Below are 23,108 nucleotides of genomic sequence, written 5' to 3' on the forward strand. Positions count from 1 at the left end.
CTGGACCCGGATACGCAGCAGAAAACGGATGAATGGAATAACCAATTTAAAATCATTTATTCATCAGGTTTCTGCCAAAATCAACACATTATTCCATCATTATACGACAGCTGGGCTTCCGCGCCACTGTAGCTAGACTTTTTAATACCTTCTAAGGTCGTTTTTGAGGAAACTAAATTCCATTTGATGGTGAGGAGTGAATTAAAGTTAAATTAATAGACAGCACTTTATATCTATTTATTTAACCTTGAGGCAGTCCTCACCATTGAGTACCCGGTTTTCATTTTAATGTAGCTTCTATTGTGTAATGTGTTTTTATGTTACTGTGTTTTAATGTACCATTTTTAACAGCAGAGTTTGAACATGCAAACTAAAGACAAATTCAACCTTTTTCCACACAACAAAAGTAGACAAAGTATTTTCTATTCTATACATGAGACTTTTCAAGACAGACACAGATACTATTGAAATAGATTAATTGTTAAGATAGTGACGGGCCTTCATGGCAGTTCGCCCACTAGGGGGAGCTATAGCTTTAGCTACAGATGTGACCTAAGAGGAAACTCAGGCATGTGCACCCAAGAGACAGCTGAAGGAATGCGGGTTATCTTAAGGAAGAATTTGCGCCCGGGTGTGACACAAACGAAGAGAGGAGAGAGACAAAAACAGGGACAGAAGGAAAAAGCGAGAGAGGGGGCGCATATGTTGTGATACCTGGGTAGTGTTTTGGGGTGAGCTCCAGTTTGTGGGAGAGCTGCATGGATCCTGTCGTGGTGTCTATCATGTACACCAGCACTGAGCCGCTGAAATGAAAACACAATCAAGGTTATTATTTGCGTTGTGTGTGTGATTGCAAAGGATTAATCACAGAGGCCTAAATATATTACTTCAGTTGCTGCATACTGACTTTCAGTTAACCTCTTGCTCATTCAGTGGTAAAAATCACAGCAACCTACAGAGTAACACGCACTTTTATCTAAAAGGGTGTTTTCAAAGGTGTCTTCAAATAAACGTTCAAAAGACAGAAGATGAAAATGTTTTTTTCCTTGTACAGCGAGACAGTCTGATTTCAGGCTCTACTTTCTCTTATCATCTGCAAAGGACTGTTTGGGCAATAATTGCATGAAGAACTGGAACTCTGTGTGTGTTCCCAAAAAGGTAAAAAAAATAAAAATTAAAAAATACATAAAAAGATGAAGGAGAGGCGAGAGCAATAGAGAGGAGAAAACCCTGCCAACCTGGCAGATTGCACAATCCATTGGGAGTTTCTGACGAGCACACACTAGGTAGGCCTCGGCAAACACAAACTGACAGATTATCACACTGGACACACCACATGGACAACAATCTATCTCTGTAACACACGGATGCAAACAAACACACACACCCAGGTTTTCTTCCCAACACTGTAATATAGAGATACGAACAGAGAGACAGTTGCAGACACATACCTGGCACAGCCAAAGGCCATCAGTCTGTACTTGTTGTTGACAGCCACACAGGTGCCATCAGTCACATCTGCTGCCCAGACGCCCTGCAGCTGCTGGTCACACACAAAAAAAACATTTATGAATTACAAATAACTGAATGTGTGAATGATGTCAGTGGCAGATCAGCATAGCATTTGTTTCCTTTAATCACATCACTTATATTTATCTTTAAAATGTGTTGGTGAGTTTAAATGAAACTCTAGAGCAGAGAATAAAAACAATATCAGCAGACTGCTTGGTCACGATTTTAATATGACATTTATATCTGGACACATTTGTATCAACAACACCCACATCTCCGATTTCAAGAACATCATTCCTAGCCATAATGTGTTAATGTTGAGCTCTTCTTGTCTTTTTGGATGTGAAAAGATATCTTACAGATACTCTTACTGTTAAAATCCTGCCAAGATAAAGTAATAGCCGCAAGTCCTGAATTGGCTCATATTATCAGGGTTTGTGCTGCTCTATTTATTAAGTCTGAAAACTTGTTGACCTGAACATGTTGCTTCGGCGAGTCCTCTTTAGGAATACTGAGGTTAGGCTCAGGTCATTAAATTAAACTTTACTGAAACCATAAAAGGATGTTAACAGTTCTCTCACTTATCTTAAAACTTGTTTATAGGGGTGCGACGAGACATCCAGCTCACGAGATGAGACAAGACACAAGACTGGGTTCATGAGAACAAGACAAGATTTGAACACTATTTTAAAGAAAACTTCAATTAAGAAATGTGATTGGAAGAATAGTCTTTACTCAGAGAACCAAGGTTACAGCCTAACGTTCATTGCAGCAGTAAACAAGGAAGTAGGCTGCTCTTTTTATTGATATATGACCATTTTAATACGAGGGGAGAACATTTCTCTTTGTTTAATATCATTAAAAGGAATCCAAGTCAGACTCATCTTCAAAGCCCAATGTATTATAAGACCAGCCAGGTCAGACGCCATCTACTGACGGCTGCTCTGCACTTATGACCGATATCACGAGACAAAGTTTACCCCGACGAGAAGTCTGGGACGAGATCTCATCACAACTCTACTTGTTTAACACTCAAAGAGAACAGTTTGATCACTTTGCCTCCATTTATCTACTACTTACATGTATACTGTTAGCCTTTACATTTGTTCCTTAACTTACACCTCAACAGATTTCTTTCACAAACAAATACCCCAGAACATGGCCTAATAGACCTAATTTACCTACTCAAAAGCCCAGCAGAACATTTCATTTCTTTGCAGAAACAAGGGCCTGGTAAAAAACAGTATACAATCAGGGATTGTCTTGGTTAAAATAGGTTGGTGGTGGTTCCGCTGTCATGGTGTCAGATAATGTCATATGCTGATATGCATATCGATGGTATAAGCTATAGAACAGTTGGCTGTCTGCAAGTCTTGTAGAATCAGACTTTCATCAGCTTTTTCAATGTCATAACTATTATGCATTTATTAAAATCTGGGTTTGGATCATGTGTTTGACCTTGCTGAGTGTGTGTTTTAACATCAGCACCGTTGGCCTGTGAGTATTCTTACATCTGCGGTGATGGTGTTACTGAGCGGTGTGATAAAGCCCAAGCGTCCGTCACTCAGAACCACAGCGAAGCCGTCCAGGGTCACACAATACTCCATACAACGGATATACACTCCCTCCAGGTCCAGAGAGGGACCACCTACACACACACACACACACACACACACACACACACACACACAGACACATTGAATTATTCTATGCAACAAAATGAGAGAACTTAACTTTGAAAAGCTGAAAAAACTATATTTATAATTTATTCCACAGCATTAGAAAGTGATTGGAAACTTCTGTTTCCGTCAACTAGAATCAAATCCGCTCTCTTCTCTAACCTCGAGCAGACTGCAGGTCTAGCGAGAAGGGGATTGTAGTGAGGCAGATGGCCTTGCGTCCGTTGCTGCCTAACCCGTCCCAGTGCAGCACATGGAGGTAGCCGTCTGCAGTGCACACCAATAAGTCCTCCTGGAGGGACTGCAGACTGCAGGGAGGAAGAAGAACAAACAGAAATGAGCATTGAGATCCAAACAAATAGGACAGAAACTGTGGATGAAGTAGTAAAGGAAAACAGGTAGGGACGGTAAGTAGGAAGAGTGGGAACTAGAATACAAACAGCAGTGTTAGAAAACAGTGGAGTAGTCATCATCCAGCTGTGCCCTCTGAGTGGAGCCTGAAACTTCTAATGTCCAGCTGTGATGAGGCCACATAGCTGCCCGTGCCAAATCTCACTGTCTTCTAATACACAAGGGAACAAACAACAGTGTGTTTATGTGTGTGTAAAGCGCTTCATTGTCTTCCATAAAGTATGCAAAGTCTAACTGAAGATGGCACAATGGGACAACAAATAAGAGAAAAGCAAGAGTCAGAAAGGGAGAACTGAAAGGAAGTCGAGGGCGTCAAGCGCAGTGGACTTTAACTGTGGAGGAGGCAACAACTTTTACTGTAGCTTCACAGCAGGAGACACCCACTCATTTCCTGCACAATCAAGCTGTGCCTTTGAAATGCCAACTGAGTGCTCTCATTCGGCTGACTACCCTATAATCTGTGTCAAGTGCACACAGTGGAGGAGATGCGACAGATGAACACAAGGACATAAAAGACAGATAATATAAACAAAAGATAAACTAAACTACACACGAAAAGAAAGTTGAGCAGAAATGTTCTTGTCACTCAGCAAACAAAGATGTCAAGTTGGAGGATGCGGGGGTGATAATAGGGAAGATGAAAAACTAGGAGAACAAAGAAACTAAAAAAAGAACTGAAATTAGCAAAGACCCACCATAAATGAGAAAACAAGGAGGAAGTAGATACAGGCTCTTATCCAACAGCCTCCAGTGTTGTTCCTTGGCTTTGGTTATTTCTTCTTATCAATGTCATTATAATTTGGGGACTAGGTTTTAGAAATCCCTATAAACCACCATAGGCTTCTACGGTAACAATGAACAACGGATCACATGGTCATTTTTTCCTCATTGCACATTAAGTTTGGCCTACATGAAAATGAAATGATTCACTTAGAGGCCTGAGAGAAGTGTGTTACAACAGGTAAAGGCTTGAAAATTGGTCTGTCTTCATACAGGTGATGCTGATGGCTTGAGCCATCTAAAATGGTGACAAGCCTTTTCAGAAACAGTGAAGGAACAAAATCATCTAATTATCATTTTATGTACGGTATTCAAAAAACAAGTTTTTTTTCCCCTCATACTGTCTGTCTGAATATACTACAATCGGGGGGATTTAAAATCTACACAATGTATAAATTCATGATGTAAACCTATATCAAGAATGACATGATTTTGTTTTTACCTCAAACGTTTAATGGAAGACATCTTGCCTGTGTAATTTACAAGACTTTAAATTACTTGAAATGAGAAGAAACTTTTTGTACATGAAAAAAAGTGCTGAAGCTATGCACAAGCGGAGGGGGGAAACCAAACATGATAAACAGTGCTCTCTCTTGGTTTACAGGAAGCACTGGAATTACGATACACAGTAAATATATCTTTTGGTGGTCCCAGTGTGTTAATGTGAGCTGGAGTCTATATGAGAGAGAGGCAGAGAAAAACAAAAAACAGAGTGAGAAAATCGGAGAAAGAGATAAAAGGACGATAAGACTTCATCCTACCTGGTGATGGGGGCCTCAAGATCCACAGGCTTCTTCATCTCTAAAGAGAGTGCGGGGGCACATTGCTCCTCCTTATAACCCGGGGTCACCTTCACACGAGGACTTCCTCTGTGCAAACACACAAATACATTAATACAGAGACTCATTTTACTGATGTATGAGGAAAACTGTTGAAAACCCAAAATGCAACACATTTTTAACTGGGAGCTGAAAAAGATTAATACGCCCTGACTTGCCTGACCTCTGCTGGTATGCTGTCAAGGAATGTGAAAGACACACATACAAAACCACACATACACACAACACATGGACACTTGATACAAAGCACAGAAGAATTAGTAAAGGAAGAGAGAAAAGCATGGCAGACACTCCTATGCTGTACTGTATAGATACCTATAATATGGAGGTTATGTTAGGGTGTCCATATACTATTGGACACGTAGTGTATTTGTCATATTAATTTAAGAAAACCAGTAATACCGGCAGCAATTAACAGCTAAAATTTCACTGCATGCTTTCATCAACCATATGTTATGTAGTAAAGCGCAAACATTACATAAGAGGATTTAGTAGTAAAGCGCTCTGTATTCCTACTGGCATTGTTAACCAGCTGTACTGACATACAGCTGCTGGTTGATTGCTAAAGAGACGAAATGCAGCAAGCAAACGATCCTGAGAGGGAAAAAAAAAATATGTTGATGCTTAGGGTTAATATAAATCAATGCTGTTGTTGTTTATAACCAGCAATGTCATTATACTTTGTCATTTCCAGTAATAACACTAGCAAGTTAGCAGGGCTAACATTGGGATATCCACTGTTTCAACTGCTTCAAACTAGTCAAAAAATAGTGTTGCTGTGTTTTTTATATGCAATATTGTGTTTTCACATTTAACCCCAAGCAGATACAGGTAATATTCACTGATATAACATACATAATAATGATGGTTAAATGGCTCTATAAAAAGGACAAATGACAGTTTAGGCTCCCTGCAAGCTACAGCTTGGCCCCCTCTGCTCACTTTACCTAAGCACATGTCTATCAATATGTGTGAGAGTATGATGTGTGCTGCACTCACTTTGGATAGACAGGCTCATAGAGGGACTTGTCATCCCCTCCACCCAGCACATCAAACAGGAGAATGTAGCCTTTGGCAGTCTGAAAACACAGAGAAAGGACTGTCTTTAAAAAAAACATCATGTAGTTGCTCAAGCACTTTTATTATGAACCAACCAATTTTGTAATCAGACAGAGAGATGGAAAGAGGATTGTTGGACACAGAATACACAAATGACTTACAAGTATCGGTATCGGCTCCGATACTGCCTAAAACAATGGTATCGGGAAGTCCTGGAGTTTATGCACCTATCCGATACCACGTAATAAAGCCCTAAAGAAAATCTACGTTAAAGTAGTATATTTTTGTTCTTTTTACGATATAACTGACTGTCAAACTGGATAATAAAAGAAAGTTCTAAGTGTTGTTTGTTTGTTTATGTTTCACAAAGAGTTTAACCTGAGCCAGACTGACAACAAAGATAGAAATAATATCACATCCATACAGGGATAGTAGTATACCGTTAGTAAACATAATAAAATATATGACAAACTGGTATCGGATCGGTACTCGGTATCGGCCGATACACAAGTTCAGGTATCAGAATCGGTATCGGGAAGCAAAAAAATGGTATCGGGCCATCTCTACAAATGACCACAAAATGTTTCAGAGAATAAAAGTTAAGAGAAACTGTGAAAATGGATAGGGATGCAGAGGGGAATTTAAAAGTAAAATTGAATTACATTATTTTCATTATTTAAATGTCATCACATATTTGTCACTCAATGCCTTTTTAGGGGTAGAAAGAGATAGAACTAATAAGAAGACAGTCAATCAGAAATGGGGTTTATGGGTAAACAAAAATATTCATTAGATGGCAACATATCAGTTACACTGTGTGTTAAAATAGGACATCGTAATCATGCTGGTTATCGTAAGAAAACAAAATCCACACCTTAGAGGTGTCTGCCTTCTGGTTTCTTTGACAAACAATTATTGTAACACTATGATTACTTTCCCTATTATTAACCATAAAGATTGTCAGTAAAGAGTCTTGATCAGTATTTTAGGGTATTTCATGTTTTTCTACAGTACAGGCCAAAAGTTTGAACACACCTTCTCATTCAATGTGTTTCTTTATTTTCATGACTATTTACATTGTAGATTCTCACTGAAGGCATCACAACTATGAATGAACACATATGGAATTATGTACTTAACAAAAAAGTGTGAAATAACTGAAAACATGTCTTATATTTTAGATTCCTCAAAGTAGCCACCCTTTGTTTTTTTGATAGCGCTGCAAACCCTTGGTGTTCTCTCAATGAGCTTCATGAGGTAGTCACCTGAAATGGTTTTCACTTGACAGGTGTGCTTTGTCAGGGTTAATTAGTGGAATTTTTTCCCTTATTAATAAAAAAAAGCAAAGGGTGGCTACTTTGAAGAATCTAAAATATAAGACATGTTTTCAGTTATTTCACACTGTTTTGTTAAGTACATAATTCCATGTGTGTTCATTCATAGTTTTGATGCCTTCAGTGAGAATCTACAATGTAAATAGTCATGAAAATAAAAAGGAAAAGCATTGAATGAGAAGGTGTGTCCAAACCTTTGGCCTGTACTGTATATCTCCTAGGTATGAGCTATACAGGGTCATATTTGCAACTCAACTACTGTCATAGTTAAGAGACTATTTCTATGCACAGGGAATGAATATTTCAGTGCACAATCCTGAACAGGCTGAGCTGTTACTGATAATGATGCTCAAAAACAAGTGTGTCAGCATTTAAAAAAAAAGTTGAAACACATGCTTCAGGCTCCATTCTGTGGAGAAGCTCACACTACACATGATGTCTAAATATAAGTAAAGTTCAATACTTGTATGCGCATACAATGTTGCAACAGCACTATTGCCACAACTTCACACACAGACATACACATGCAGACACACAGTGTTGTGAGGGAAACTAGTGGAATTGAGCCTGTAGACTGAAACATGACACGAAACCTGATCTTAACTCCAGTGTCAGCATGCAATGGTTTTGCAATGACTGCACATAGAAGAAGACTTCAGTCATGCTAGAGACTAGACCCACCTATAACCAGAGCGAGTTTAATGCAGAAACCATGATTCTACTATTTACAGGATTTTTTTGAGTTATGCTTCACAGTATGGTGATGTTTTGCTGATAGTTGGTGGCAGCGCACTAAAGTCACCGTTGACTTTTCTAGTGTGGTGACAGTGTTAATAGCAATAAGAAAACCCAAACCAGAGAGAGGGTAAAGCCAGCAGCAACATCAAGCTCAACTAGAAAAGAGCAGCCACAGCCAGAGAGAGGACAGAGCCAAAGTGAGGCCTGCTAAACCCATCAACAGCCTTGGAGCTCAACAAAGCTGCGGATGAGCTACAAAGGCAAAAACAGCTTAACAACACTACAGCATGAATACAATCTACTTCAGAACAAAATGTTAATTGTAGATAATTCAAATGTTTGTCTTACATGCTTCTGTTGTAGATGTGTCAACATTAAGCAGCTTAAATGGCCTTTTAAACTTTCAAATACTGCACGTCTTAATGTGAAAAGACACACTTAGAATCTACATACAGGTTCAAAATATGATTTATGGGGTAATTTTGTGGACGGATAACATTAATAACAAAGTTAACTTGATTGTGGTCATTTAAAAAATTACATTAAAGTTGTGGCACAACAATTGAGACATCTCTGAATGACATCATTTACATTAATCACAAAACACTGCCAACATGTAGTTCATCTGTGACTTGATAATTTCCTAAATCCTCATGAACAGGCCTAAGTGGTTTAGTCTAAGGAAAAATGATATAACAAACAAGTTGCTACTGATTATGAACTGCCTGTATTATGGCATTTACATAGTTTAAGTTACTGTCCAAGTGAGGACATGCATTCAATGTTACACTGACTTTAGCTTGTTGAGAAAAGTCATTTTGCACTGAGATTGCACAGATAAAATAGCCACTTCATCATATTCACGTTAGCACTATATATAGTTTAAGATTATCACAGTAGGACACAGTCTCATTACAATGACCTAGTTAGTTAATATAGCCTAACATGCTCATGCAGTCCACATACTAATACAAGTAAGCACTCGTAGAGCGTGTACCTCCACCATGGCTGCACAATTCTCTATATTTGGTAATTTAACAACAGTAAATGTTTAATATTTTTAAAACGGCATCCAGTTCCAGATCTGCAACTAAAGAGAGACACACATCTCCCACAGACAACTGCACACCTTTATATAAATCATAACACTAAATTTAAATAAAATTAAAAAAGGACCAAATTGAGTAGAAATAGGATACAACAACATAATCAAATAAATGTAGTGCAGTAAAAAGTACAATATTTCCCACTGTAATGTGGTGGAGTAAAAGTATAAAGGAAGGGGGCCCTGAAAGGAAATGTGAGTGTGACTATTCAGCTACTGTACTTCAAAAGCATGTCAATTACAAGAGGAAGGGAATCTCACTGAAGTATCAAAGATGGGAGAGGGAGGGGAGGCAAAATATTTGACAATAGGACAAACTTCTGCAGTGTCTCCCACTATCCACATCTCATCCCTTTCATCTGTAGTTTGATCACACTAGATACACAAAGCATTCATCTTTTCATGGGACATTATGATCAGATTTACTTAAACTCATCTTGTCAGATTTGTGAAAAACTGTGGATTAAAAAAAGGAATGGGAGATAAAGAGAGAAGGCCACAATTGAGATACGTCCCATGTCTCCAGGACTATTGGTATGTTCACACATGCTGAGATAATGATACAGGAAGAGGCAGGATGCCGGCCTTTGTCAACTAAGGCCCAACAAACAAGCCGGCACAAAGATTCAAAAGGCTAAATCCACCCAGTGGCTTAATGTGGGGGAGGGAGGGAGTTTAAAAAGTTTTCTCTTTATGTCCTCTGACAAATGGGAGCAGCAACAAAAAACTGCAGCTCCTGAACCAGCTCTTGACACTCTCAAGAGTCTTCGTTGATAGTGTTCGGCATTTGAAGCAAAAATACTATTTAATATTCACTGGGAACTATTGAACCATTCTTCGAAGATCGCCTGCTTTCCTTCATAAGTGAGGGAATAAGATGAAACCTGGTCAATAACACAGATGATTTCTTGGCCATGTATAAACTTGACTAGGTTTATAAACAAAGTTTTTACAAGAGCATGTGTGCACAGCATAAGCAAAGACCCAGGACAGAGAGGGCATTGCTGTGGCAGCAGAAACACAATTTTATGATGACCCGATTTCTCCTAATAACTTGGGTGTCTTGTGGGCACATACTCAATAATCAGTATATGAGAGGCACATAATAGAGGATACTGTAATTATAGGACTCAAGACGGGGATTTAGCTCTTTTCATGTAAAACTTCCTCTTTTTTGTTGGCACTTACTACACTATTCAAACCAACTATTACGACTTGATGCTGCATTTGAAAGAGGAGGACATCAAAGGATTGACTTAATGCGGCTGTAAAAACCCAATCGAATAGAAATGAAGAAGAAAAAGCTGACAGGTAACTACTCTAGTTCAGGCTTGCAAGTAGACTGAAAGACGTGTTTTCGCAGAGAAAGTAGCAAGTCAGCAGAAAACTGTACAGCATGTAATAGCATACTAAGGTATCTTTTCTACATGTTCAAACAAGTTCCAGAGGTGTGTACACACGCACGCACCTGAAGATAAAACATGTCTGTCACTTTCCAACAAGACATATTGACTAGCTCTGTGTGATCAATGAAGGGAATGGAGTGCGGATCGGGCCGCATTTTTCTGTCCGAGCCTGGCCGGCGTCCGGCGAACTTCTAAAATAATTTCTAAATATCTGTCCAAACCCGCCCCAGCTCGGTTCTGGTATCCATCCTCTAGAGGGGACACAGCAATAAGTTTACAAAAACATAAAATGCTGCAGAAAATGTTGAGTGTGCAATTTTAAGGAGTCTGCTCCTTATTTAAAAAAAATAAATAAAAAAATCTTTTAGCCTGTTGACACCTGCTGAACAATGGCTAATTTCAAGCAAAAGTACCAGAAAAATATTTGTATACTTTCTTTGTTTACTATTCTTATTGTCATTTTCACCTTATACTTACAATGCTTATATTTACAAAGGCTAATAACATAATTGATGTTTGTGGAACTACGTCTGTGCCATAGAAAATTGTACCAAATTGTTGGTCACCAAAACATTCTTGGTTGAAAACCCTTTCTGAGGACTCCTGAGTGAGAGTCTAAAAACAGAGAGGGAACATTTTGGCCTTGGAGGGATCTCAAAACGCCAGCAGAGCTAAATGCTATAAAGTATTCCCCCTGTTTGAAGATCCTTTCTTGACTCCTGCCACACAAAAAAAAAAAAAAAAGTCCTTCCCTCTCGCTCTGTCAATTGCTTTAGCCGTTTCTCTCGCACTCTCGGTCTCATACACACAAGCATGCTAAAGATAGTCCTAGCCATGGTTTATGAGGGTGATTACGTTAGCCTCAAGGTCTGCAGGCTGTGTGAGCAGCCAAACATCTGGGAAGCAGCTGGTAGTTAAAGCAAGGACTACGGCCTGGGCAACGCTAGCCTTTATTGTTCTGCAGTCCCTGACTTCTCCAAGTCCACTCGCCCTGTAATTAAACTGCAACGCAAATGAGGGATGAGAAATTATATGGCTTCTTGGAGATACGAAATACGCAGCTAGTCAAGACACTACATAGCCAATAGATAATTTACATAGACTTAATATGTGAAACGTGTAGCCTTTATGTCATCAAAACATTCTTGGACGGCAAAAAACTCAGGGTTCTTTTCAACATGTAAACTACTTACGGAGCAGACATATGTGAAAAAGGCATATGTCATAACAAACCCTTGTTGTTTGATTTACACTACTGAGATCACGATGAAAGAGAGCAAGGGAGTGACAGGATGACCGGTCATCTTCACAAATCTACAAAGGTTTACAGTAGAGCCCGACTGATAAAGGATTTTTAAGGCCCAATTTAATATTTGGGGATTTAAAAATCCGATATTCCGCTATATCGGCCGATATATATTAAAAAAAAATAATACAGAAAAGCATAACAAAACAGATTTCCCTAACATTAGTTATTTGTAGTTATTTATGAGTCCTCACTAACTTAATATGATAATGCAGTTTAAAAATACAAACTTAAGATATGTAACTTAAAGGGTTAAACACAAGTGTTGCCAACAGGGACGTTGTAGAGCGTCCTCTGGTGGACAAACTATGCAACGCCAACACTCATAACATGGTTGAAGGGTGTTTCGTCCGTTTTTGTTTTATTTTTTAAATATTCGTTTATCTTCCATTATAAATGCAGTTTGGAAAATGCCTAATATCGGCCCGCCGATATATCGGTCGGGCTCTATTTTACAGCCACCCTATCATGTCTATTTCTTATGGCCAGACTGGGCACTTACTTTGACAACAGGACTAGTTTTAGATTCAGCTGGTTTCCTTCCTTCCTACCACAGTAGAAGAGGTTACGGGCATGTCTGAAGTGGACTGAGACCAGTTAGTTTTGCTTGTTTGATCATAACCAAATCTGTGGCAACAGCCTTTGCTGCTGTTGCCTCAATGAAGCTACGGTCAGATTTTTTTATATCCGTTTATTAGGATTTGCAATTTCCACATAACACAAACAAGTCGCCCAGATAACATATGGCGTAACCAGACTAAAGACAAAATTTGCTATTGTGTAAGATGATTTGCACATGTATGCTGTTGACAAGACCTGACCACGGTCACCACGAGGTGCTGGGTCCCAATGCCAAAATCATTTCTCAGGTATATACAGTATTGGGTAGAAATGTCTTTCAGGGAGTTTGAAAATGAAACGCAAACTTTCAATATACGACTGGTCACTGTAGTAAGAAAAGCTGTTTCTAGTCAATAGATCTCATTATGACTTGACTTCCACTTAGTGTTGAGACTGAACCCAACACAGATACTCACAACCGTTGCTTCGAAGTTAACAATCTCTTGCCCTTTCAATTTCTTGCGTAGAAGGAAGTGTGAGGGACAAAAAGAATAAACCTTAAGGGCCGTTACAGAGTCAACGTGAGCAACGCGAACAAGCAACGCGAGCGACGCGCTCCCTTTCAAAGTCTAAACAGCAGACGCAAGTAGACGCAAGCGTCACGGGCGATGTGTGAAATGCAATACACCGCCCACGCAACAGGGGGTAGCAGAGTGCTCCACGGTGTTCGGTCAGCAGAGCCAGACCCTCTCGGAGAGTGGCTCTTGTCAGGGAGCAGCTGGCTGGCTGACTTCTTTTTATCAGATGCTGGCGTGTTTCCCCACCAGTACAGTGCGCTACGATTGGGTAGCACTGACCAATACATTGATTAAAAGGTCGATCAAACATGGTTTAGCAGGTTTTAAAAATATATAGATACATTTGGGTTGGGTCTCTCTCTCTCCTGCTGTAGGCTATTTCAGCCTCGGGAGGAGGGCACACAACACAAACACACACACACACGTGACTCAGTAGTCCTATGTTTGATGAATTTGCTCAGCTAAGTTGATTCAATATTTTCGGTATGTCCAATACGTGCAGTGTCGCCCCCACCAACAACGCATAGTATTGTGCGCATCTGCGCGTCGTGTATCAAAAACTGGGACGACACATTTGGCCTACGCATCGACGCATAATGGCAGCCGATGCGTAGCCTTGCGGACGCATATGCATACCGATGCGTTGACTCTGTAATGGCACTAAGAAAGGAAAGCAAAGTAAAAACACCACAAAAACAAATTCTCCCAAAGACATATCAGATTTGTTTAAATAAAATGATTAGAGAAGAGTTAATCGTTGAGGACTAAAGGATAATGTAGGACAGCTTCATTACAATTAGAGCCGCAGCTCACACTGGGCTGCAACTAAACACAAGACAGTCCTCCCCATATTTAATACTTTTCACCGTTCATGAGTCAGAATCAAACTCGGTGTTTGTGAAGTCCAGGAAGAGAGTGAACAAGCGTGCCCTGTTATTTTTAACTCCTCCAACTGCTCCCTGTTGTGTTTGGCAGGGTGGGCCTGGGACCAAGCTTGACTTACTGCTTTCCCAGACACATTCACAGCATTGATTCATGTCATGTGTACTTCGGCTTCAGTGTAGGGATGAAAGGAAGGACTGAGAAAGAGGGGGGCAGAGATGAACACCTAGAGGCCAAGAGGTCATTGCGCTAATATTTTCCAATAAGTTATGTTGTCTCTTTGTTGTGTCAACCATTTCATTGTTGACATGAACTGGCAGTTAAAGCTTTTGCATGACACCATTAGACAAGGTCTCCATTGTTTTTCCAATGGTCTTAATAAATGAGGCATTATTTAGACTTTTGACCACAGTACCAAATGTAAAAAACAATTACATTTCAGCTTCAGATGCTCTAAAACATTCAGTTTGACTATAAACTTCTTTGTGGTTGTGTGGTTGTGTGTGTGTGTGTGTGTGTGTGTGTGTGTGTGTGTGTGTGTGTGTGTGTGTGTGTGTGTGTGTGTGTGTGGTTGTGGTTGTGGTTGTAGCCCCTTTATCACCTGATACAGTATGTTCAGCAGAATGGCTTCAAGGACAAGTGGTTGTGTTTTGGGAGAAACATGTACAACCCTCTGTCACAGTGATTTCTAAACAGCCTCTCGTGTCCCTCACAGTATTTTGTGCCGGGAAAAAAAGATGCAGATTAGCTAGACAAAAAGGTATTTGACGAAACAACAGACAAAAAAAATACGAAAATGCTGTATTTCTTGGAAACAGGGCTGCAACAATTAATGTGCACCCCTATTTTCAATCACTTCAATTTATTTATTGTTTTGTTCACACATCAAGCAGCCATACACTGAATCTCCAAGTGCATTAAATTGCGTTGTTGTCCTTGTTATTAGCTGTATGTCCATTTCTGTGTATGTACTTTAAGAGCTCCAAAAAGCCGGAGTCAAATTCCCTGTATGTGTTCACACTAACTTGGCCATTAAAGCTGATTCTGAGAAACTGATACAGCACATTGTAAGTATAAAAAAAAGATATATAAAAAAAAAAAGAAGCAAATATTATCGCTTGTCAAAGATTAAACTGCTTAACACCAGAACATAAACATTTGCACAGGAAATATCCTGGTCATGCAATATGTGGATGACTGCAATACTTTACCCAGCATTACTTGAGATCGATTGTCCCAGTAATTAGACAGACATGATTATTTGGTGAGGAAAACCCAGCATTAGTTATGTTAATAATCAAGACCGAATATCTATTTACATCTCAGTTACGTTATATTTCATGATTTATACATTTACACTCTTAAGGGAGATAAACTTTCTAATGGTCAACTGAAAACACTTTTATACCACAGGCAGCTAACAGAGTCGACTCCACAGGCTTGTAGGCATGGCTGGAACAAAAACATGTAAACCAAAGCAGCACGTTTATCCAGTGTGCACTAGTGATTCTAATCAGCGTTTTGTTTTGATGCCGTCTGCTTCCGTTCTGAGTCTCGGCTGTTGTCCTATGTGTTGCTGATCACATGGCCTTTGGAAGACGATAGAGTCATCTGCTGACTCGGGCACTCGCCTTGTGTGAGACTACTCAACAAGACACTTCCTTCACACAGTTCTCTTAGTTGCAGGGCGCTCAGCGTAATGGTAGCGAGAACAGAAAATGTCAGCGGTTGATGAAGTTCAATTATCCACACTTTGTAAAAGGTGTGTGTAGTGTGAATGCGGTGTTGTTTTTGCTTTGAGTGAACACTGAAACTAGATTATAATCATTACAAGACACATTGTTTTCTGTCAAACAAAAGGCATGAGACCACAAGCAACACCGACCAGCTGCATTAGTGCTTCTTCGATCACACACTTATCCTTATAAGCTTGATTCTGCTACCACGGCTCAAACTCTTTTGTCTGTTTGTTTGACACAGCAGATGCAGCATCCATCTGTTCCTTCTCCGATCTCAAAGTATGTATCAGGAGACATTAGTTCAACACAGACGGGGCTCATTATCAAGGATTACAAATGATAAGAACGATTTACATTCAAACCTGAAAATAAATAATAGCAACTCGATAAATCCAGCCATGATGTACTCTGTTGCTTTCAGGGACACTGTTCCCCGATGGTATCAAAACCTGCTGTCTCTCTCTGATCAAAGCCGCTATATTTTGTGTAAATTATACTTAGTTATGCTCTCGGTCTCAGTAGAACCGGTTTTGTAAAATATGGAAACAACAAGGCCAGTGCAGCTGTCAAAATATAAGATGGGTAGCGGTGCTTTATGCTTCAAAGCAATGTGGGTATGTTGATTTGCTGTGTTAATAAAAAAAAAGCTGATAAAAAATTATACTTTTTTTTAAATGAATTTTACAGCAGACATACGTAAATCTAATCATGAACAATACTACATACTATATTTTGAAAATCTTAAAAAGGTATGGATTTTCTTAGGTGATAGATATGGTCAGGGAACTGGACTACAAATGATCTGATGATCAGAATGGAGGCCTGACAGTGGAGGCAAGGTTGGGTTAAACTAACATTCTTACAAATCAGTAAGCTTGTGTGGGCTTACCGGTACATACAGAAACGTGCTGGCGAGAACATTACATCTCCATGGAAATGAGCCTGAATTTTTTTAATTACATCTTTTAATCTTTGTGGGCTGATAATTTGCATATTTTATGGTTGTGGGTCCTTCGACAGTTTAAGAAAGGCAGGGATATAATGACAGGAAGGAAGATCCTGGGGGAGATATGTCATGGTTACTTAAATAGGGGGGACGGGGGCGGGCTAACACAGGCTGTGTATCCTCCCCCTTATCAGATTTAGCATTCAAGTAAATATGTATTGATTTGCAAAACACACAAAAAATGAGGCCCTCTCCATCTCCTACAAGAGCTGAGGTAGCTAGATCCTTTTCAGACTGCTGTAATCTGTTCCCCATTTAGAGCTCGCCTACAAGCCTCATCTGTTAAGAATGAGGTCAGGGTTCAAGGGAAAGGTGACGGATGCCCACCTTAAAACCAATTTAGTGACCGGAAGATGGCTACTTTGATAGTAAAGTTAATACAATAAAGCCAATTTTAAACATTTGTGATTTGATAAACCACAGAACAACAGCCTGTTTCATAGAGAACTACTGTTTCACTTTGAGTTGATTGACTCCTAGTCAGATAGAAAGTACAGTGATCAGCACAGGACAAAGTATGACAAGACTAGACAGGGAGCAAAGTGTAACTAAGGCATTCAAATATTATCTCAAAATGTCAGGCCAGTTTGTTCAGTGACTTTTATTGATTTATCTACTACAGACATCTTACTGGCATTAGGATAGTACTGTTGATCCCTTTACTTTTACTTTAATCCATAATAAGTTTCCTCCATCATTCCTTATCCCTATGGCAGAAAGTTGAGCCTTCCCCAAATTAAGTTCATCTCGACTAACTTGTCTGTCACAGTTCTGCACTAGGTCATTCTAGTTCTTCTAAGATGTTGTTCTTATGCCTGGAGGAGTTCATTGTTGAACCTTAAATGGTAGTAACTAATACAGCCAGTAATAGACTTTCAAATGCTGCAGTATTCGATTAAAGCACCACATGTAGAGCTTAAATTGGCCACTCTACTCCAGCAGCATTAAGCCTGGAGCTAGCTGCGGACCTCTGCAAGATGCACACCTGAAGTGATTACTATGCAAGTCAAAGCATGTCTAGCTTCAGGAATCATACATGAACATATACGTACGTTCCCGTTCTCACTTGAACGTGAAGTTATAACATGATGTAGAGAGCTCAAGAGGCGTGTTTCAGTTCTGCTCTTATTGCCACGGGAATACCTTCCTTGTATCTAGAGATCAGCATAATAGCAAAAATAGGACAAACTCTGCTGTTTAGAGACACACTTTTCATTTTTCTCTTTCTAGCATTTGTCATGCTCTACTGTGATGCACCGCAGTTACAGGGGAGTTGCTTCAGTGGTTTTCTATAACAGAAGGATCCTGATCAAATTCTATCGTCAGTATACGATTACTGAAGCATTTTCTACCCACTGACTGAAACTCTACAGGCAACAAATCAGGGGTTAGAAAAGCGATAAGAGAGGAAATAACAGTTACAAAAAGTAGAATGAAAACCAAACAGGTAAGACAGAAGAGAAAAAGTGTGTGGAAGAGAATAAGAAGTGATTACAGGTGACAGTCAACCACATGTGGCCCAACAATTAGTATTACAATTACATAAAACATAGCCAAAGGATAGTGTTGTTGACTTTTCACGGCTTAATCATGACATAATGTTAAATTGCTATTGTTATGCACCATTTGAGGAGGATGGAGATCGCCAGTGAATGTGTCAGCACTTCATGTGGACTGAACAAGGATATAACAATGTCACACGTTAATGTATACTAGTGTTTTGTAGTAATCGGACATGATACAAAATATGGGGCAAAGGGCGTCAATCAAACTGCAAATATGAGATGATATCAGTGGAGTGCGGTACTTACCGCCACAGCTATCATGGAGTCGTCTGGTTTCCATTCTGCCTTCTGGTAGAAGCCAAACTGGGCAGCCGCCTTTGCAGACTCGATATAGCTGACTATCAAAACACTGGGCTGTGGGTGGGGAAAAGGGATATGGGAAAGAAAATGAGCACTTTAAACATTCTGCAAGTCACAGACTGCCACATATGATGACACAAAAACAACAGAACACATACTGTTACTGCCAAAATCTTCAAAAGATCAATATAAAACGTCTGGCCATTTCATCTGCAAATAACCTATATAAAAGTTACATTTAAATAGTCTGAATGTAAGTGTCATTTATGACACAGGCTTCATACTGTAATTGTCTTTAGGCTCTTACTTAAAATGTAATTTTAACTGAAACAAAAAAATACAAAATCAATACATTGTGCAATGGTTTAATAATGAGACTGCTAGAGCAATCTAAAAGTAACCAAATACAAACTCTGGACACAGCAACACACCACCATGGATGATAAAATAATCTATTCAGCGGAAACATATTTTAAACAATTAGAAAGCATGAGAACATTTTTTAGTGCTCACTAGAAGTGATATCTGCATTTGTCCACCAGTGTCCCCTTCCTGGCGTGGAAGGTGATTTGTCGACACTTATTTAAACCGCCTCAAATGCAGGTTCTTTGGCAAAGAAGCAATACAGATAAATGTCTCTCCCGATGAATGGGATGACTGTGATACCTGACTGGTGCTAAACTGGTAACTGTTAACGTGAGGCTGATTTATTCTGAAAAATATCATTCAGCCCAGCAAACAAAAGCATGTTCAGGGGAAGCTACTGTTTCTACCATGCCACACAGACAGAAAGATGTACAGGCGTACACAGACAGACATTGCCTGAGGCAGTTGCCCTTAATTAGTCTCTATCCCTAAATCACTACGGCAGATACAATACAATCGTCACTACCAGTTCATTCCAATCCCCTAATACAACACCACAAACAATGAGAATGGTGTGTTTACCTGCAGTAAAATAAGAATCATTGAGTGACTTATTATGTGTAACTGTATAACAGATTTTAAAACAGGATCTCTGGTAACAAAGTTAGTTTCTGAACACCAGAAACCTCAACACCTGGCAAAGCCCTATTCTTGAATCATCGGCATTATTCAACAACCAGTGGGGGTAAAAACCCTGCAGATAATCTATGGTTTATTAATGTTATAAACTTGTCTAGTTTTACTTAATGCAATTTTAATAGCCCAGATTATTACTGAAGATTAATTAATACTGAGTCCGTTGCACTGTAATTGTGACGAAATAAAGAGTTTTCAGACATGTTACAGTCTTTGACATTACAGGAAAAAGAGATCAGTAAACTGAATGGCTTTGGTCAGGTAACAAAAGCAGGGAAAGAGCTTGTGTAATTCCAGCTATGCAACATTAGACCTCGTACCCAATAACCGTAATGGGAGAGCAGGTTTTAAGTATGTCGACCCGATAATGTCCCTTTCGTAGCATGAAATCTTAATAATGTCAAAGATTCCTGCACTGGTGAAGCTTCCTCGTGGGAAACAGAATAGAAACCTGTCTCCTCATTACTAATTGCAATAATATCAGATCACAATCAGAACAAACTCATTAGGTGTTCTGTAAGTTCTAGGTAAAAGGAAAGATTACTGGGTGCCTGGGTAGCTCACTTGGTAGAGCAGGCACCCATATTCAGAGGCTCAGTCCTCAATGCAGCGGCTCAGGGTCCGGGTCCGACCTGCAGCCATTTTGCTGCACGTCTTCCCCCTCTCTCTCCCCCCTTTCCTGTCTACAGCTGTCCTACTATTAAATGCTAAAATGCCCAAAAAATTATCTAAAAAAAAAAAAAGGAAAGATTACTCCTGAGGTAGCCTGTATGATTATTTGGGAACTACTCTAACATACACATGGGGAAAAACATGATAGTTCTCATCCCCATCAAATTAACAGTTCAACATTTTGGTTTGAAGGGTAGTAGTGGCTCAAGCGTATGTATTTCTCCTTCATTGCTAATTCCCCATGCTCCACCACAATTACATGCCGTCAGCTGGTGTAACTGTAGTAATTCCATGGGAGCGGAGCATAAATAATTACATACGCGCAACCACGCATGCACACATAGTTGCTAATTTTTGCAGGCACCCAGAACCAACTAGGGTGCTACTACTGCATAACAGTGTGCCACCATCAACAAACTCCATCTCTCTATTCCTAGACATGAGCCTGAGCTCCCACACAGCTGTGGCAGGGCGGCCAAACAGAACAACTACAAGGCTAAGCTGCTGCACGGATTAAGTGTTAACACCTCGACTTAACTAGTTGGGCTCAAGCTGCACTGGTCGAGGATTGATGGGATTAAAGAGAATAGACCTGGAGGCAAAATGATGGCTAAAAACAACAGGGGCAAGCAAGCTGGGATGGGAAATGGACGTTTTACAATAACCTTGATTCCCTAAATCAGCTGAGCAACATGCTAAAGTGTTTATAAAAAGAAATATGTAGCAAAATATCTATATTGATAGATGCTGTGATATGAAGCATGACAATAATTTTCCTAACTTTTAGAATACCTTTACACACAAAAAAAACATGTTTTATATTGATGGTATATCAATATAAGAATACTTGCACTATATCTAATTAAATATCACATTCTTGTTATTGTATTGATATAGGGTCAAGCTTGTCATATGTGTTTGCTTTAAGAAATTTATTTAGAAAAATAGAAAATATAACACCTTGAGAAAATTGTGTAAGCAAAACCCTCCACTATATCCCTATTGTAGATGTGGGCTAGATAGTGCACTGAAATTACATAATGGATAGAACAGATGTGAAATGTGCATGTCAAGAGGAAGAAGTTGCTCCAATCGACATTCCTGACACAATCTATTTCCTGGACGCCTCATTGATACTCTCGGGGTCATGCAGGCAAAGTTCTTAAGAAAGAGGGGAAGGAAAACATGGTTACATCCTGTGTGGGCCTCAGGAAATACGGTGACCCCGATCCATTGTTGCCACACCTCAATAATATACAAGCTGTGTGGAATGCAGACCGCTATAAACAATGTGCTCAACCGCATGTTATCAAATCAAATAGTCCCCTCCCCTTCCATATCAGCATAGCAGAATCTGGTGTATTCAAAAACTGAGGATGGGAGTGTAGTGTAAGTTCCCAGGGCTCACAGTACAGGGACTTTTCTAGGGACTACATCAGATGCTGGTGTTGGCACTGGAAACAGTGTTGAATGGGAAATCACCAAAGGTTTCATGAGCCATTCTGCATTCTAGGTACAAGAGTTTCCTGGTAACAAATGGAAATCCTTTGTCGTGAGTTTAAAATATCTTATTAGCAAATTAATAAACATAGACAATGGTGAAAATAGGATCTCATCTGTGGAAGCTGCCACTGTCCCGCACATCTCCTCAATGTCAGACTTAAATATCACCTCACTGCTCACACCACAACGATTCTATTCTGCTAGCATGGATCACATGTTTATAAGCAAAGGGACCTAACTTCACAGGTCCCTTGGCTCTAGACCAGTAACTTCCAGGGCCATATTGAGATCAATATATAGTATATATAGTTTCGTTAGTGAGGAAACTGGTTTCAGCAGAAAACCTCTGTGAAGTCGAATCAGTTTAATTCATGACTTACATCCCACTGATAACAGCCTTTGCTCAGGATTACCTATACAAAAAAAATAATCTATAATCTTGTTTAAAAGACTTTCATAATACATAGAAAAAGAGAGCAAGTCCACAGATGGGGGACATTTAGAGAAAATAAAATCTACCTAGGATCTATCTAAGATGTTGAAAAAGCAGCTTTGTTTTCAAGTTAGTATGACATTTTGTTTCTGTATTATGCTGGTGAAAATAAAGGGATCAAATGATGTGCTGACATTTACATTAAACTCTGGCAGCCTAAAAGATCTTGCATTAGTGTTGAGCTGCTGCCTGACAGAACATACAGTACCACAACATGTGGTCAGTGAGTATTTGTTTTGATTGAAAATCTCATGCTGATAATAACTTAGAACTTTGAACTTCAAGAGCCTTTTGAGACAGGGTCATAAGAACAGAAAATGTCACTGAATGTAGCCAAGAAACTCTACCAGTTTACACTTCCCCCTCCGACTAACATAAAGCCATCATCAGGTGAGGTGAGAGGATGAAAAGCCACCAAGCTTTTGTCATGAATGAGGGAGTAACGTTAAATGGGAGGAACGACGCACATTCAGATACAACTATGTCTTTGTGGCACACGTATACGGATATACTCAAACTGTTATAATGCGTAACAATGTCACCTCTCAGCTATTTAATAGGTATGCAGGTGACCCCGT

At 39.5% G+C, this 23,108-nt stretch overlaps 1 protein-coding gene across 3 annotated transcripts in view; it reads right to left on the minus strand.

Annotated features, from left to right (window-relative positions):
- ric1 (RIC1 homolog, RAB6A GEF complex partner 1) overlaps positions 1-23,108 on the minus strand; it is a 38,144-nt gene that overhangs the window by 14,101 nt on the left and 935 nt on the right. The window contains exons 2-8 of one of the 3 annotated variants that reach the window (XM_039779934.1): positions 18,747-18,854; positions 6,221-6,300; positions 5,144-5,251; positions 3,354-3,499; positions 3,024-3,160; positions 1,452-1,540; positions 715-803 (exon numbers count right to left, since the gene is read on the minus strand). In XM_039779934.1, the coding sequence (XP_039635868.1) occupies positions 715-803; positions 1,452-1,540; positions 3,024-3,160; positions 3,354-3,499; positions 5,144-5,251; positions 6,221-6,300; positions 18,747-18,854 (757 nt within the window). Of the gene's footprint in view, positions 1-714; positions 804-1,451; positions 1,544-3,023; positions 3,161-3,353; positions 3,500-3,631; positions 3,754-5,143; positions 5,252-6,220; positions 6,301-18,746; positions 18,855-23,108 lie in introns of those variants that run through there. The other 2 variants (XM_039779933.1, XM_039779935.1) reach the window with 2 other exon arrangements.

The sequence above is a fragment of the Perca fluviatilis genome, chromosome 17 (assembly GCF_010015445.1).
Source record: "Perca fluviatilis chromosome 17, GENO_Pfluv_1.0, whole genome shotgun sequence".
NCBI lineage: Eukaryota > Metazoa > Chordata > Actinopteri > Perciformes > Percidae > Perca > Perca fluviatilis.